The sequence below is a fragment of the Ochotona curzoniae genome, unplaced genomic scaffold (assembly GCF_017591425.1).
Source record: "Ochotona curzoniae isolate NIBS_2020 unplaced genomic scaffold, NIBS_Ocur_1.0 scaffold_2476, whole genome shotgun sequence".
In the NCBI taxonomy this organism is placed as follows: Eukaryota; Metazoa; Chordata; class Mammalia; order Lagomorpha; family Ochotonidae; genus Ochotona; species Ochotona curzoniae.
Window position 1 is genome coordinate 3,320,883 of NW_024467095.1, and position 16,035 is coordinate 3,336,917.

General features: G+C 43.9%; 1 protein-coding gene across 1 annotated transcript; it reads left to right on the forward strand.

Annotated features, from left to right (window-relative positions):
• The first annotated feature begins 11,719 nt into the window (after positions 1-11,719).
• TMEM229A (transmembrane protein 229A) lies at positions 11,720-13,156 on the forward strand. The gene has a single exon (XM_041002493.1). The coding sequence runs from the start codon at positions 11,720-11,722 to the stop codon at positions 12,809-12,811; it is 1,092 nt and encodes a 363-aa protein (XP_040858427.1). The 3' UTR covers positions 12,812-13,156.
• Positions 13,157-16,035: the final 2,879 nt, after the last annotated feature.

The window sequence follows — 16,035 nt, forward strand, 5'->3', positions numbered from 1 at the left end:
ATCAAGTCTAAAATAGTTTGAGTCTCTGTGAATTGCTTACATAAGAATATACACAAGGCAGCAATTATTTCTCCCAGCATATTATATTTAGTTGAACAGGGAATAAACTATCAAGAAGTTCCATCAAAATAAGCCCTGTAACCAGACAGTCTTGCTTTTTAATGAGCCAAATGTTCAATTCATGTGTTCTAAACAGCAATTAACTCATTTTAAAAATTATTGAGCCTTTCAGGAAGAATGCCAATAATCTCAAGTTTTCTCACTACCAATGTTGTTCCCTTATAATGTGTCTATTTTTAATGAAGTCATGATGGAACAGTTTTTGATGATTCTCTTTCCAAGAATCTTGAATAATTTTGTCTGCTTTCCTCTATTTTTTTTCCAGACTTTAACATCCAGTCACAACATTTTGAGAAAAACAAGGTAAGTAAGTGAAAGGGAAAATGGCTCTTCTCTCTTATCATGCTTACAGCTTCATTTTTCTATATCAAGTGTTATAAACAAGCACCTTAGGCTTCACAGCAAAATCAGAGGCGTTTGTTAGACATTCCTTTTGCCACTTCTCATTTTCATTTTACTGTCTTTTGCAGGTGTAAGTCTGCATGTGTCACCCCTTGCCTTTCCTAAAGTGATATTCTCTTTGTATCCCTAGGAGGAAAAGCATGCTGTTAAAAAGAGATACACGTTGGCTCCAGGCTGGTTCTATGAATCAAAATTATACAGCCTTTCTGCACTGCCTTTAGCTATGCAGCATAGGTCACGGTATTTCATAACAAGGTTTCTCAATTTTGACATGACTGATATTTAGTCCGGAAAGTTCTTTATTAAAAACAAACATACCAAAAAAAAAAACAAAAAACAAAAAAAACCCTGTCCTGGCACCAGAGTTGAGAGGCTGAGAGGCCGCTTGAGTGTCCATATCCCAAAGGGGAGTGCCTGGCTCACGTCCCTGCTCTGCCTCTGATTCCAGTGTCCTGCTAGAACCACCTGGAAGGCAGCAGAGATCCTGTAAACTCAAGGGCCCCAGCTGCCCATGGGGGGGATCTGGGTTGAGTTTCTGGCTTCTGGCGGCAGCCTGTCCCAGATCTGGTTATTTGCAGCCATTTCGGCTGTGAATCAATGGATCAAGTAAATCTGTCACTCTGCCTTTCACATAAACAGATCTTATTTTTTAAAAAGTAAACAATGATAGGCCTATTCAGTTGTGCCTCTTTGCTGGATGAGAAAGATGGAAAGATATGAGGAATTACCACTTCAACAAATAACTATTTCAACACTCGCTGCCTTTTTAACTATGAAAATTCACTTCGGATTAAAGGTAAATCTTAATTTCCAGTGCCTAGTAAAATAGACAGGGATCTGCACTGGGAGACAGAACGGGATTCAAATCAGTGTCCCATCCATTCCAACCGTATTTCCTCATTATAAAACTGAGAGATGATGTCAATTCATGGTGTTCCATAAGTATTCTGTATTTTATCTAAACTGGTGCTCAAGAATTAATCACCTGGATTCCACCTGAACTGGAAAAGCGGACACTGAAAAAGATTGTAGAGGCTTTAGGGCAAACATTTGGGCAACAGGTAAAACACTTGTGTCTCGCATTGGCTTGCCTAAATTCATGCCCACTACAGCTTCCTAACACCAGAGACCTGCTACTCTGGACCCTAGCAGGTACTGATGATGATTCAAGTGTTTGGGCTCTGCCATGCGAGACAAACCTGGATTGAGTTCCAGCTTCCTCGCTTTGGCCCTAGCCCAGTCACAGCCAATGTGAATGCTTGCAAAGTGAATCTGCAGGTAGGCACTGTCGGTCTTTCTACTGATTCCTCTGCTTCATAAACACATAAAAAGAAACAAGGGCAGTTACTTTCAACAATTGCATTAATACGAAGTACAGTTTATTAGATATCTGATGTAAGCCAGGAGTTGGTTTAAGAATGTGGCTGCTTGTTAAGAAAGCAAAAATAAAACTCTAAGAGTAGTACAAAATCAAGGTGATCCACATTCAGAGAAGCAGCAATGTACTTAGAAACTTGCCTGAACTCACATGCCCAGATGACAGTGGAGCTGGGATGAATATTTCATTCCAAAATCTTAAACTTCTGGCTGCTAAACTTTCCTACTTCATCAAGTTATTTCAGGCAATTAGAAATATATGGCCGGAGGTTGCATCAGGTCCTCTAAGCTGAGGAATGCATCTTTAAAGATAGACTGTTGGGTTCAAAATATAAACCACAGGCACAATAATTCAGAGATGAATCACTGGAGTCAAAGTCCTGGGAAAGCTTGAATCCCAGCTCTGCCACTTGCACCTCTGCGACCGTAGGCAGATGGTTTACCCCACTCTGGTTTGCCTTCTGAAAGGAGAGATGCGCATGGGAGCGTCCCTGTAAGACGAGGTGGATACTAGATGGGTTATTTCCCTTGGAGTGAACACACAAGTGCCTGGCAGACAAGGAGTACTGAAATATGAAGATTAACTACTACTGATTTCTCCTGCTTTCTTTTGTCCCTTCTTTCTACTATTTCTGTTTCATAGAAATACTGGCTGTCAAAGGCACTGTGTAAACTTCCATCATTCCTCAAATTAGCATTGAACATCCTATCAGGTGGCATGAGAAAGCAGTTAGACACATGAATGCATTTATTGTAAACTTTGGGCTATCAAAAATGCAATTGCTTGATCATTTGTCTTTACTTATTTGAAACGCTAAAAACCAAATATTAAAATTCTTCAACTTTTCATTTTGAATGTTTTCAAATATACTGAAAACTTAAGTATGACAATAAACATTCCAATTCCCTTTGTTAGATTCACTAACATTTTATCATATTTCCCTTTTTTCCTTTTTTCTCGCCCCATCCTAAAAATTAAACATGTACCTCCAGAATAGGACATGTCTATGTAACTACACACCTAAGACAGCATGACAATTAAACAATTTCATCTACTCACATTCAAACCCCCCCAGTCATCACTTAAATGCCTTTAAAGCTGCATTTTAAAAATCCACACTACAGTCTACATCTTTATATTGTGTATATTTGCTTGATATCCTGTGTAAAGCATTTTAAAATACTCTCTCCTGCCAACCTTTCTTTTTCATTGCTTTCAAGCTGTTGTTGCTTTTTTGTTTTTGTTTTTCGTCAAGCCAAGTGTCTTGGAGATTAAACTCAAGATAAACATCTGTGTGAAAAGAGCTATTAAAAATCTTGGGCGTTTCTTATTGCAGTCTGTTAGGACATCCATCTTGTCTAACTTTCCCATCGTTGGCAATGTCAAGTTTGAACATGTGGCAGGTTGATGACCTCCAGGTTATTCCACCTACAGGTCTGTTTGTCGCATGAGCAACCATAAGTTACCTATGTTATGACATTATAAAACCCTTTGACTCAACTAGTACACTGAGGGTTGCATCAGTGCGATTTCATAATCCCATCAATATTACTGCACACATCAGTTCATAACCCTTTCCAAAAATGAATTCCCTCAATCCTCTCTTTTACTTATGAACTATAATCATCGTTGTTAAAAATTTGTATTTATATATTTATTTAAGATAAGGAGAGAAAAAGAGAGATGGATCCCATCTCCCGGTCTGCACAACCAAAATGCCCATGTAGTTCAGGGCTGGGCTGCAGCTGGTCAAACCTGACCGCTCCTTTTGTTTTACCGGAGATTGGTAAAATTACATTTTAAACAGCTATGGTTGCCATGTGAAATAAGTGTGTTTATTCTACAGCTGTTCACCATATATTGAATTCAAGTAATTTCTTTTTTTCATTCACTTTGCAGAGTTTTCCAAGTAGATAATCACATCTCCTATGCTGGGGCCAAAGCAGACATTGTTTTCCCAAGAGTTGTTTTTTGTGAATTAGATCATTCCACTTAAAAACAAACAAACAAACAAAAGCACCAAGAGATGAAGAACAGTTTGTTTATCCAGTATGTCAAACCAAACCAAAATAAAACAGGTGGTAGGTACAGAAATTTGCCACGCATGTTTGGTAGATCTTTGTTGAAAAGCGACTGGAAGGAGGGGTTTTCACCAAGAGCTGAGGACATCTGCACCCTACGCTGGGTTTGAGTTCTGGCTCCTCTTCCGATCCCAGCTACCTGATAAAGATCACCCTGAGAAACAGATGGTGCAAGCAGGCAGCTTTGTCAGCCAGGTAAGACGCCTGGATCAAGTTCCCAGCCCCTGGACTCAGCCAGGCCCTGGCCCAGCAGTTACAAGTATTTGGGAAATAAACCAATGGGTGGGGGATTTCCTCTCTTTATCTCACTCTCCCTCAGACAATTAAAATACACTTTTAAAGGGGGACCTGGATTCATTTCATTGTAGTATCAAATATACATAGTTCAATCTATGGAGTATCATGTCTCCTTTTTTTTAAATATATATATTAGGTATGTATACACATAGACATATGTGTACACATACACGTAAAATAGTCACATTAACATAAAACATAATTGCAAACATTTGAATGAACTAAGAGATCCTCTTAAGTTAAAAATGCTCATGCTTTTATTCCTGGTACTACAATAACCACAGCATACAGGATAATATGCATCATGTAATGAAGAGAAGAAACAGCAAAGCTTCAACATGTGATGGGCGAGAGGAACACACACCTGACGGATAGTGCACGCACAAACCAGGCACTGCGTGACTTGTGGGCTGTGTCTCTGATCCCCGTTACAAGAAGAAGTTTCGGATCCTTTCTGAGGATGGTCACTCTGCTTCCTAAAGCAGCTGGGATGCCGCTCTCAAAACACTACTTTGTGACAACTCCCCACTCTTTCTCCTACTAAGAACTGTTGTCCTTTAGACCACGAATATTTTTATGCTCTGTCTTTCAAGACAAAACTAAATCAAAACTTCGGACATATTCATTACATCAGCCTGCTGAGAACACAAACAGGCGAAGACTATCATTATCCCATCATGGAAGTGAGGAATAAGGTTAGCAGAAGCCAGAAGAGAGACTTGCCCAAGACCAGCCAGTAGGAAAGAAATTGTGACATGGTAATTTGTCAAAACAATCCAATGACAGAAGTCACACTGAGCATCACTAAGCTTGAAAAATAAGCAACCTGTATGTAAAAATCAATTTATGTAAAACTCACTTTAGGTTTTTAATTTCATATTATATTTTTATTAATCAAGTTCTTACATATGTAAAGAAAAGTTGCAGCTTTATTTTTACATGGGGACCATATTCAAAGTGCTGTTTCTAATTTAAATTCTTCCCCATGTTCATATATTCATTTTCTGTTTTCCCTAAATAAAACCATCATCTTTTCCACATTGATTTTATGACCTAGAAAGTATTCCAACAACTTCCTTTTGCAGTCTAAATATAGCCAGGGGTCCTAATTCCCTCTTTTATGGTCCTAATTTCCTGTGCCCTTGAGTTATCCTTACTGTACATTTTAGAAAATTTTTGTTTTCTTTTTTTTAACTTAAGTATTGTTTATGGTTGCAAGTTTAGCAGCAAGTATAGCTTAAGAATGATTTTTGCACAGGACTTCCTTTGTGTCACAGTAGGATCCATGCGTCGGTCCACCCACTACATTTGAGTACATTTCAATACTTGGTTAGTTAACAGATTCTTTGTTTTTCAAGGACAAGGAGAACTTTGTGTTACAGCTGAAAAGCCACATGAATAACTTGACAACAAAGAGTTTCTCAGCTACAATCTGTTCTTTATGTTTCCAGAATTTGTGTTTGGCTAGCTGTAAGCCACCAAAATTCACTGTGTCTGGGAGGGCATGGGAAAGAGTGTGCACCCTGTCTCCTTCTGAGAACAACCCAAGTGAACATTGAGGCAGACGGGTGTATCCTCCTACAGAGCTACCTCCAGGAGAAGCCAACTGCCTTGGGCTAGGTATGAGGAGAAATGAGCTCAGGGATACAGTTTGGATCTCAAATACCACCCACAAATAACTGAATGTCCCAAATACTTCGGGTTAAGAAGAGATATTTACAGTATTGTGAAATCCTAAAAGCGATCTTACTGAAGTTCTTTTATCTCCAGATACTCTGGCAAAATGTTTTAGAAAATGGAAGCATCTCTTAAGAAGAATGAGTGTTCTTGGGGATGGTATTATTCGTAGGGATTTTGGGGAAGATTTTAGGAATAAAGAAAATCAGGACAAAGTTGAAATACATCTACATTTTAAATTACTTACATGGAAACAATAACCTAAGGGGGGGAAGAGCAAAAAGGAATATCATTATGTACATAGAGAAATATAATGCAAAAGCTGTTCAAGTTCTAGAGATGAACCATTAAAAAGAATGTTTTGTTTATTTAATGCAGTGGCAAAAACATGAATTTTGGATGCAAAAATCCTATGACTCACACAAAGAACAAATTTGTCTATAAATAGGAGCCTCTGCCAGTAAATTTTAAAAATGCAACTGTACAAGACTGGAATAGAAACATTACAAAAGAGGAAAGGCAATTCTTCTCTGTATGAAATAATGCCCACTACACTAATAAGCCAAAAATTGAACATTAAAGCTGATAATATTGTTTACCCTATCAGATTGGAAAGTATACAACAGTAAAATAGTCCATTAGGGCAAGAGTGTATAGAAACAGGCCATTTCATAATTGCTGATAGAAAGAAGACAAATTGATGCAATTACTAGGAGAACACTTTGGCAAAATCTATTAAAACAGTAAATGTATATACTCTCTCACTAAAAACATCATTTGTTGAAATTTGCTCTCTAAATGAGCATACTCCCACACAAACAAAATGACTTATAGTCAAGGATTTTATATTGTAGCATCTTTTACCATGACAAATGATTTGAAATTATTTAAATGTCAATCCATTTGGAAACCAGTTAGATAAATAAGTCCACTAAAACAATGTGAGACTATTTGGATAGCTTCATCATCTATTTATTTAACTTACTGGAAAAGAAGAAAGACAGAGACAGGGATAAAGCTCATTCATCTTCTGGTTCATTCCCCAAATGTCTACAACAACCAGGCTGGTTGACGCCAAATCCAGCAACTAGGTTTATCTCTTACTTTTTAGTATTTTCAAATGTTTTCAATAAGAAACTATAGCTTTTGTAATATCTATATTTCAAATTTTAACAGCACAAAGATTTCACCATATTCACTTTTGCATGCCTATGTGTTTTGGTGTAATGAAACCCACAGGGAGTTAGATAGAAACAGGTGAGTTGGAAGTTTTTCAACTCTGCATTGTAACTTTATCCCCTACCTATCAGTCTACAAAGCCCACCTTTCTAGGAATCACATGTGTTTCATTGAGAACCAGGAAAAAGCAGACACTATCATGACCGTGGCCAGGGAACTTTCACTTCACATTGGTGGCACCATAAAAATCTCAGGAAGCGTCACACAAGCTAAGACCTCATCCCTTTTGTTTTCCCAAGAGATTGATAGTGTGGAAGGGACCCTCTTTCAACCTTACCATGCTTGGGGATCCTTCTCAGGCCTTCTCTCTCTCCCTTTCTCTGTCTCTCTCTCTCATACACACACACACACACACACACACACACACACACACACACACACAAACTGTATGCATCACAACACTCTGGCCCACTCAGGGTGGGCATTTTTCTATGCAGAGTCGTTCCAATTCACCCATGCATGTTTCTTTATCTCTTTTAAATAGATAATTTTTTCTCTCATCTTTGTATAAAATAGATGTCTCTGCTTTGAATTCTTATCTATGTAGGGGCAAAAATGTAGTTAATGATTAAGGCAGGTAGGCCCATAACAGGTGTGAAAGCCAGTAAGATTTGGGGAGGCCAATGCAAAAAGGTCCCAATCCCACCCAGGAGAACTGACATTCCCTGGAGCTCCATAAGGAAGGTTGGTTGTAGCTCCCAGTGTTCCATGAAGGATCTTGAGAATCAATAGCAAGTCTGCATGTTCACCAGAACTGTTAAACAAGCCTAGCTTTTCAGATCTTAGCTCAATTTAATTTGTGATTCTGGAATCAGGCAGCAGTCCAGATCAAAAATGGTTCAAACACCTCATCCTACCATATGGGTAAGTCGTATTTATAGCCTCAGAAGAGGAAGTGACAGAAAATGGAAGGGACTGCCTGATTGGCCACAGCTAATGTCTGTCTTACTTCAACATGGGTTGAATGGTTGACTACTTGTGACCAACTGAGACTTAAGTACTTGTTAAACAATTGGGTTGCAGTGTGTACAAACCAAGACACATTGCATTCCTCCATGTGCGGAGAACTCTTATTAGCAAGCTTTATAAATGTACAGAGGCTGCTTTAGGCCAAACAGTTGAAAGTAAACCGCCTTGCCTTTTTGAAATTCCTCTAATGCTGCATTCTCTACATCTCTTCCTTTTGTGCTGTAGAAGGTCACACATATGCCATCCAGCAGTAGTAAAGCTGCTGCTGGCGAGGCTGGCATATCTATGGATGCCAGTTATGGTCCCAGCTACTCCATGTCTGATTCAGCTCCCTGCTAATGATCTGGAAAAGCAGTGAAAAGCAGCCCAGGTGTTTGGACCCCTGCCTCCCTTGTGGGAAATCTGGATGAAACTCCTGGCTCCGGGCTCCAGGTTCCAAGAGGCCCCACCCTAACACTGAGCATGTTTGTCAAGTGAACCCCACCCTTCTGTGTCACTTGCAACTAAATGGATAAATACATATATTTTTAAAAGCTCCATTTTCTGCCACGCTTTTATAACTGCTCATTTGTACCACCTCTGAGAAAAATAGAAAGCAGTATAAGGCACAGATCTAGAAGACTGAAATGCTTCTTAACAGTCTGATCCACTGGGCTGAGCACTACGTTGATGGTAGTAAACCATGGGTTTTTTTATGGCATATTCTCAACAAAATTCGCTTCCATGGTGGCAGTGCCTAGGTGGCCTCCTCAAGAGTGGCCGGGGTACGGCCGAGTAGAGCAGGCCTGGGAATCCCCTGTATGTTTGGGTACCAGGCAGCAGTGGGGGGAGGGGCAGTGCGTAGGGCTCCAGGCTGGTGTGCTGGAGGACTGGGCTTGTGCACTGATTAACATCCCTGAGTCCTAGCTGGATGCAGGGGTAGTGCCGCAGGCTGGCACTTTCCCCTGTTCCTCGACCCTTCCCACACTAATCAGTGGTTCACATGGGCATGCATCCTTCTCAACTGTGTAAATATCATCAAAAATAAAATTTGTTTAAAAATCAGTATATTTCTGATAAAGAATATAGGCACATATAGAATTTTTAAACATGTCCTATTATATCAACGTACTTCAGGAAATACAGTATAGAAAATATGGAAATGCATCAAATACTCAAATGTAAAATTATGGAAATATAAGCTGTGCTTTGTATTCAAATCCAAACAATTTTCCTACACTCATTGGGACAATTTTTGAAACAAACTTAATTATACAAGCAGACTTTTCAAAGTTTTCCTAGTACTCCTACAAAAAAGAGTAAATTAGAAATACTTTAAACTGGATCTGATAAACTGCACAAGGATTGAGTTTATTTAAAAATATATATATAACTCCCCTAAAATGCACCACATTTTATTTTACATCTACTACTAGCCACTCAGAATTATTACCAGTTTTAAAGAAGTTCTTTTACCCAAACTGGGAATAAAAGGGAGAGAGAAATGGACAGAAAGCTCTCCCATTTACTGGTGCTCTCCCCGGATGTAGACAACAGTCCACCAGGCACAGGGAGAGCCCGAGACTCTGGAACCATCGGCTCTCCCACACACGAGGCCAGGCCACATAAGCCATCATTGCCGACCCCAGAGTGCACAACCGCAGGAAGCTGGAACCAGGAGCCTGAAGCTACCAATCCAACTCAAGCAGCAGGATGCCACATGTGGATGTCCTAGCCTGTAGCCTGACCACTTACCCGTTACAGACTAACTGTAATCCCAAGTAGGCGGGCTTTACAAAGGTGTGACACAGACACTGTTAGTTATCCATCAGATGACTTTAAGACTGTGCGTCAGCCTCTGCGCGATAGTTTAGTGGCTACATCTTCACCTTGCAAGCACCAGGATCCCATATGGGCGCCGGTTCGTGTCCCGGTTGCTCCACTTCCCATTCAGCTCCCTGTCGGTGGCCAGAGAAAGCAGTCGAGGATGGTCCAAGGCCTTGGGACCATGAACCTGTGTGAGGGACCAGCAAGAAGCTCCTGGCTCCTGGCTCCAGATGGGCTTGACTCCAGCTGTTGCAGCGACTTGCAGAGTGAACCACTGAACCCAAAGATCTTTCTCTCTGTATTTCCTTCTCTCTGCATATGTTCCTTTCCAATAGAAAAAAAGTAAAAGAAAATAAATCTTTTTTTTAAAAGACAGTGCATCCTAGGTGACTTTTCTGCATTACATTTGCTCAGCCACTTGGGCAACTACCGCTTTTTCTCACAACATTAACAGGCCTGCTCGCTGGCATTTCTGTCCCAAAGTGACAATCCCAGCAACTGACTTTGGACAGCCACCAGCTTGCTCAACAGTTACTAAATCAGTACTTTCGTTTTTAACAAGTGTTGGGAATCACCAGACTTCTCTCTTTCACCTACTTTACCGGTTATAGCAAACACTGGGAAGAGTGGAGAGCAGCTTGCCTGGAAACAAAAGCTCTGCTTCAAGTTGTTTCTCTAGGAAATACAAGAAAAAAAAAAATTTTTTTTTTTCAGAAAGCCTTTTATCCCAGGAGGATTATCTGAAGTCCTCACAGATCAGAACTGCCAGCGAGTTTCTGCCTAGGCATGAATTTGGGGCAAAGATATGAAACTTTGGGAGATGGACAGACGCAGAGCCTGAAGGAGCGGCTCCAGTGCCACACAGCATCTCCGGAGCAGGGTGATGCCCGGCTGCCAGGCGCCGAGTCTGGCGCTGACGCTCTGGTGACGGGGACACAGCTCGCTTTGAATAAGGACATTAAGTATTCAGCATCACAGCTCAGTTCCAGGCCTGGGCTCCGGCCCGTGGCACTCAGCCATTCGTCCCCGCCAGCCAGGCCAGGCCAGGCCCGGGCTTCGCAGATGTACGCCTGGCCGCCGATCACACCTGACAGGTGTTCCTGCACTCCGGACCTTCCTGCAGCAAGAGCGAAGGCACCAGGGCTCCGAGCCGGCCCCGGGGCGCTGGGAAGCAGGGCCCGGCTTTCTGGAGCAGTCCCTGGCGCGCGACTGAGAGGCTGGGACGGGGAGGAGACCTGCGGGGATGGGCGAGGTCGAGGCAGGCGGAGAGGGGCATGGGCAGGGCCGGGGGAAGGGCCGTCGCTGCCGGCGTTACGCTGCCAGGGCCTGCGGCAGGCGCGGCCAGCCTGAGCCGCCCAGGGGATGGGGCTGGTACCAGCCGCTGCCTCTCCCCTCGCCGCCCCGGCGCCGCCTCCCCTCGCCTGGCCGCGGTGTCCGCTAGGCCGCCGCGCAGGCTGAGTTCGGGCGCCGGTCCCGCGCCTCCTCGCCCGGGACTGGAAGGGAGGACGCAGCGGGGCCAAGGCGGGGGACACTCCTGGAACCGGGCGGCCCGCGCGTCCCCGGAGCGCACCGCCTGCAGCTGCCGCAGGAGCGCGGCCGGGACGGAGCGCCCTGCACGAGCCCCGGGGACCGGCGGCGCCCGGGAGGCGGCGCGGGGCTCGGCCCGGAGGCCCCGCAGCTCCGCGCCGCTCCCGGAGGCGGCGGTGGCGGCGACGACGCGGGCTCCAGCGCCCGGGGAGCGTCCGAGTCCATGGCGGGCAGGGACGTGGACGGCCAGGGGCCGGTTCGGAGGGGCGGCGCGGCGCGGGGTCCGGGAGCCCCGGGCGGGCCAGGGAGCGAGGCTGCCGCCGACTGCCCGGAGCCGCTGTCCACTGCTGAAGCGCCGGCGGATGGCGCCGCGCTGCCCGCTTGGATGCGCCTCTACTTCTACGGGATGCACGGCATCACCCTGGACGTGCTGGTGTCCTCAGCCTGGCGCTTCGCTCGCAGCCCGGACCTGCGGATGCTCGGCTTCTCCTCGCCCTACCGTTGCCTCTTGCACTCGCTCACGCACCTCGCCCTGGAGAAGGTCTACCTGCAGCAACCGCGCTGCCCCAGCGCCTTCGTCTTCAATTTCCTCGTCTACCCCTCTGCCCACGTGGGGCTGCAGACCCTGGCCGGCCAGGCACTGCTGCTGAGCCTGGGCGGCGAGCCGGCGGCGCCGGGGGCTCTGGAGCTGGCGCTGCAATACGTGCTGGCTCTCTACCACTGCCAAGTGTTCCTGAAGCGCTTCCTGCGCTTGCGGTACGCGGGGCGGCAGCGCCAGGACGCGCACACGCTTGCTCCCGGCGCCCGGACCCCGGCCGTAGCTGGTGGCCGACGGCGACAGCCCCGAGACCCCAGGGGTACGGAAGGAGGCCCCAGCCAGGGGCTGCCTGACCCTCTACGGTTCCTGTTCTTCGGAATGCACGGCTTTCTGGATGAGATCTTTTTCACCTTCTTCTTCAACGTGCTGGGGCAGGGCGCCGGCGCCACCAGCGGTCACACCTCGCTCTGGTCTTTCTTTATGTATGGCAGTTGCAGTTTCGTGGTGGAAAAGCTCTACTTCCACCTCTACTACAGCCGCGGGTGGGGCACGTGGAAGCGGGTGCCCATCTATGTGATCTTCATCTACGCGTGGGAGTTGTCCTGGGGTCTGGGACTTCGCACCTGCGGGGCTTGTTCCTGGGACTACTCTCACTACCCACTCAATTTCATGGGTCTCATCACCCTGATGTATTTACCTGGCTGGGTATTCCTTAGTGTGTACCAGGACCTGCTTTCCAACGTGTTGTGGCGGGTGCAGTATGTCCCAGCTAACTAAGACACTAGTACTGCTTGTACACACAGACACACACACACACACACACACACACACGCACACGTCATTGGATTCTCAAGAATGAATGTGATTTATTTTTACACATTTAAAAGAGTGGTATTTTTAGCCTTTTAGTTTTTATACGCTTTACTAAACTCTTCCAATGTTTTAGTCGAGCTTGTAGTTTTTCTATGGGAAATCTATCTATAATACAATTACTTCTAACTATTACTCAGAAAACATAACCCAAAGTACTTAACTCCTGAAAAACTTTAAAAGCCCAACAGCAAAACCATTAGATCTTAACATCGGCAAAATAGACTCTTCTCCTATCTGGAGGTAGATGTGTGATAGTAATCTCATTTTTTTAAAAAAAAGGAAATTATTCAAACAAAATGGATTTTTTTCTACCAAATTTACAGAATTTTTCTGCTTTTGTGGTTTACCTTTTGATCCAACTTCATTTTAATTCTTTGCCATGTTGCCGTGCTCTCTGCAACTCAATGCCTTTCACTCCTCAAACTAGCTAGTGCTTTTAAAGTGCCTCCTCTAGCACAGAGGGAACAGAGGCTGACATATGGGACCTGCGTGTGGATTCTTTTAAATGAGGAATCTTTTGTGTCAACTGGGAGAGGCGACACTGTGTTTGATCTCTGTCCCAGAAATGATCATTTTCCAAAGTCAGTTAGCCTTAAACATGAAGTGTGTTAACTCTGATCAGTTTCTGTTACTTATGGCTGTAATATTTGTTAGTGTACAATGACGTAAAACATGTGCCCTACATGTCCCAGGGCTGAGTTATATTAGACCACCTTCAATACTGTCCTGACCCCAAACCTTTTCTACCTAGGACTTCAAGCGTATTTTAAACTGTGCATTGGAATAAAATGAACCCAAATATTTACTCTGACTAAATTAGGCTTAATTCTTTTCTGTGAATAGAGATATAAATTGCAGGGTATTTCCGTAGTGACTCTCTTGTAAACATTTATCTTTTTTTAGGAGATTATGTCTACTTAATTAATAACGTGTTTTTGGAGTTGTTTGCTGACGTTATGCTCAGGAAAGACAGAATTATCCAAGGATGACGATAACTTTCAGTTTTCACGACAAGGATCAATATGAAAATAGCGTGTATTTACTGTATTTTATTTAAAAACAGGGAAGACACAGAGAGAGGGACAGGGGACTCTCGCCGGCTGCTTCATTCCTCAGATGGCAGCCAGGTGCAGGTGGGAAGTGAGAGGTGGAGGCCAGGGACTGAGTCCAAGCTTCACTTGATATGAACTCGATTGCCGGAGTGGTCACTGATGCCTCCCAGGGTCTACAGGAAGCTGGAATCAGGAGCCTGAGCCGGAAAGCAAGGGGAGCACAGGCATCTTAATCAGAGCTTCACTGCTAGGCCAAGCTCCTACCCCCGTTGTGTATCAAGGAAGCTTCCTTTCCAAATCACTGGGTTGCTTATAATATACACGAGAAAAGGGTTTTTGTTTTTTCTGTTGCAAAGGAAAAAGAAAAGGAGTTTGCAGGGCATATATTTGGCATATCAGATACTCCATCAGCATTACTGCCTACATCCCATGTAGGAGAACCTGGGTTCCTTGAGAGTGGCACCTGTGCTTCCTGCTAATGTGCATTGTGGGAGGTAGCAGGTGAAGTGTTTGGGTCCCTGTCACTGAGCAGCAGACCTTCAGGCATTTGGGGACTGAATCCATAGGTGGAAGCTTTCAGGGCCTATCTGATTGTGTCTCTGTCTGTCCCTCTGTCTCCTGAACTAAATAAGTAAACAAATAAACAGAAACATTAAAATATGGAAGGTGTTTGGTGCATAGTTAAGCTACTCCTTGGGACATCCACAGCCCCTGTCAGAACGCATTGATTCAAGTCCCAATACTTCTCCTCCATTTCAGCTTCCTCTTAACACAGACCCTGCGCCTTCTCCCCAACGTGAGAGAACCAAAACGAGCTCCCAGACCCTGGCTGCCGGCTTTCCAAATGGTACATTTGTGCAGTGTACCAATGACCAGCAGATGGAAGCATGTCTCTCCACCCCTCTCTTTCTAGCTCTCTCTTTCTTGCTCTCTCTCTCCTCCCTCAAAACAAACAAACAAACAAAAAAACAAAAACCAACTAAACTAAAATAACGTTTATTTTTAAAAGTCCTTTATGTTAAAATGTTAAATGCTTGGTGTTAGAATGGAAAGGAAAATGTGCTTAATTTGACTAAATCAGCCAGATTCAAGAGTGTTATATTATTTTGATCCATATCTGCAATTGCAAGCTAAATTACAAGTAACACTATATAACCAATCCCATTGGTGAATTGTGAATTGGGTCATGTTCAAACCAATTATTGGAATCAGTTAAAACTGAGAAGAGACTATACAGTAAGCTAAATGTCTTCAGAGCCTTTATAAAGGAAAGTGTACAACACTTCAACACAGGTCAAGGAGTTCTGAAACCCCTGGAGGGGAAAATGCGTCAGTATTGACAGGGAAGTAAGACGGCTACTGAGCCAAATATTTGCAGTTCAAACACGACACACAGGAATCTGAGGTAAGTATGACATCGCTTGGGTCAGTTCCTGAGACTCATTCCTGTGGACAGTCATGACTACCGAAATACGTCCTAAGTGTAGATATTTACACTTAGGCTTACAAACATCCTTAAGGCCAGAAATCCATCAGGACATAGGAAGACAGGCTGTTTTGTTTTGAATGATAATCCTGTCTGAAGGAAAGGTTGCCTGTTCTGTTTATTTGCTCCCTTCAAGGAGTAGTTGTTGAACTTCACTGTTGGCTGGACACATGCCTGGGCTCTGTGGCTGAAACAGTGAGCCAGTACAGGGAAGATCTCTCTCCTTAGGATGCTTTCTTTACGTGGGCAAGGTTGCTGTTTCAGGACTGGGCTAGCAGAGGCCGCTGTGATGAGAGCTCTCCTCAAAGCTGGCCTTAGTGGATAAAGTTATCAAGCGTGAAACCAAGCACCATCTACCATCTAGTCTCCATGTATGCAAGAAGCGACCCACCTGTTAATTCAGCTCCTCGCTTTACATTTCTCCTGCGGTTACGCCACTTCTTAGAAAGCAACAATTTGTTGAACCTTTAGTGAAAAATAAAGGAATTATCAGATAAATTCAATTTTCTGACTCGTAGTTTAGATACCAAAATGAGAAGACAATATAACAGTTAACATATGAGCAGCACTTGCTTCTGCCAAGATCTGCT

Excerpts from the sequence above, each read along its gene's own strand:
- TMEM229A (XM_041002493.1), top strand. The coding sequence starts at position 11,720 with ATGGCGGGCAGGGACGTGGACGGCCAGGGGCCGGTTCGGAGGGGCGGC.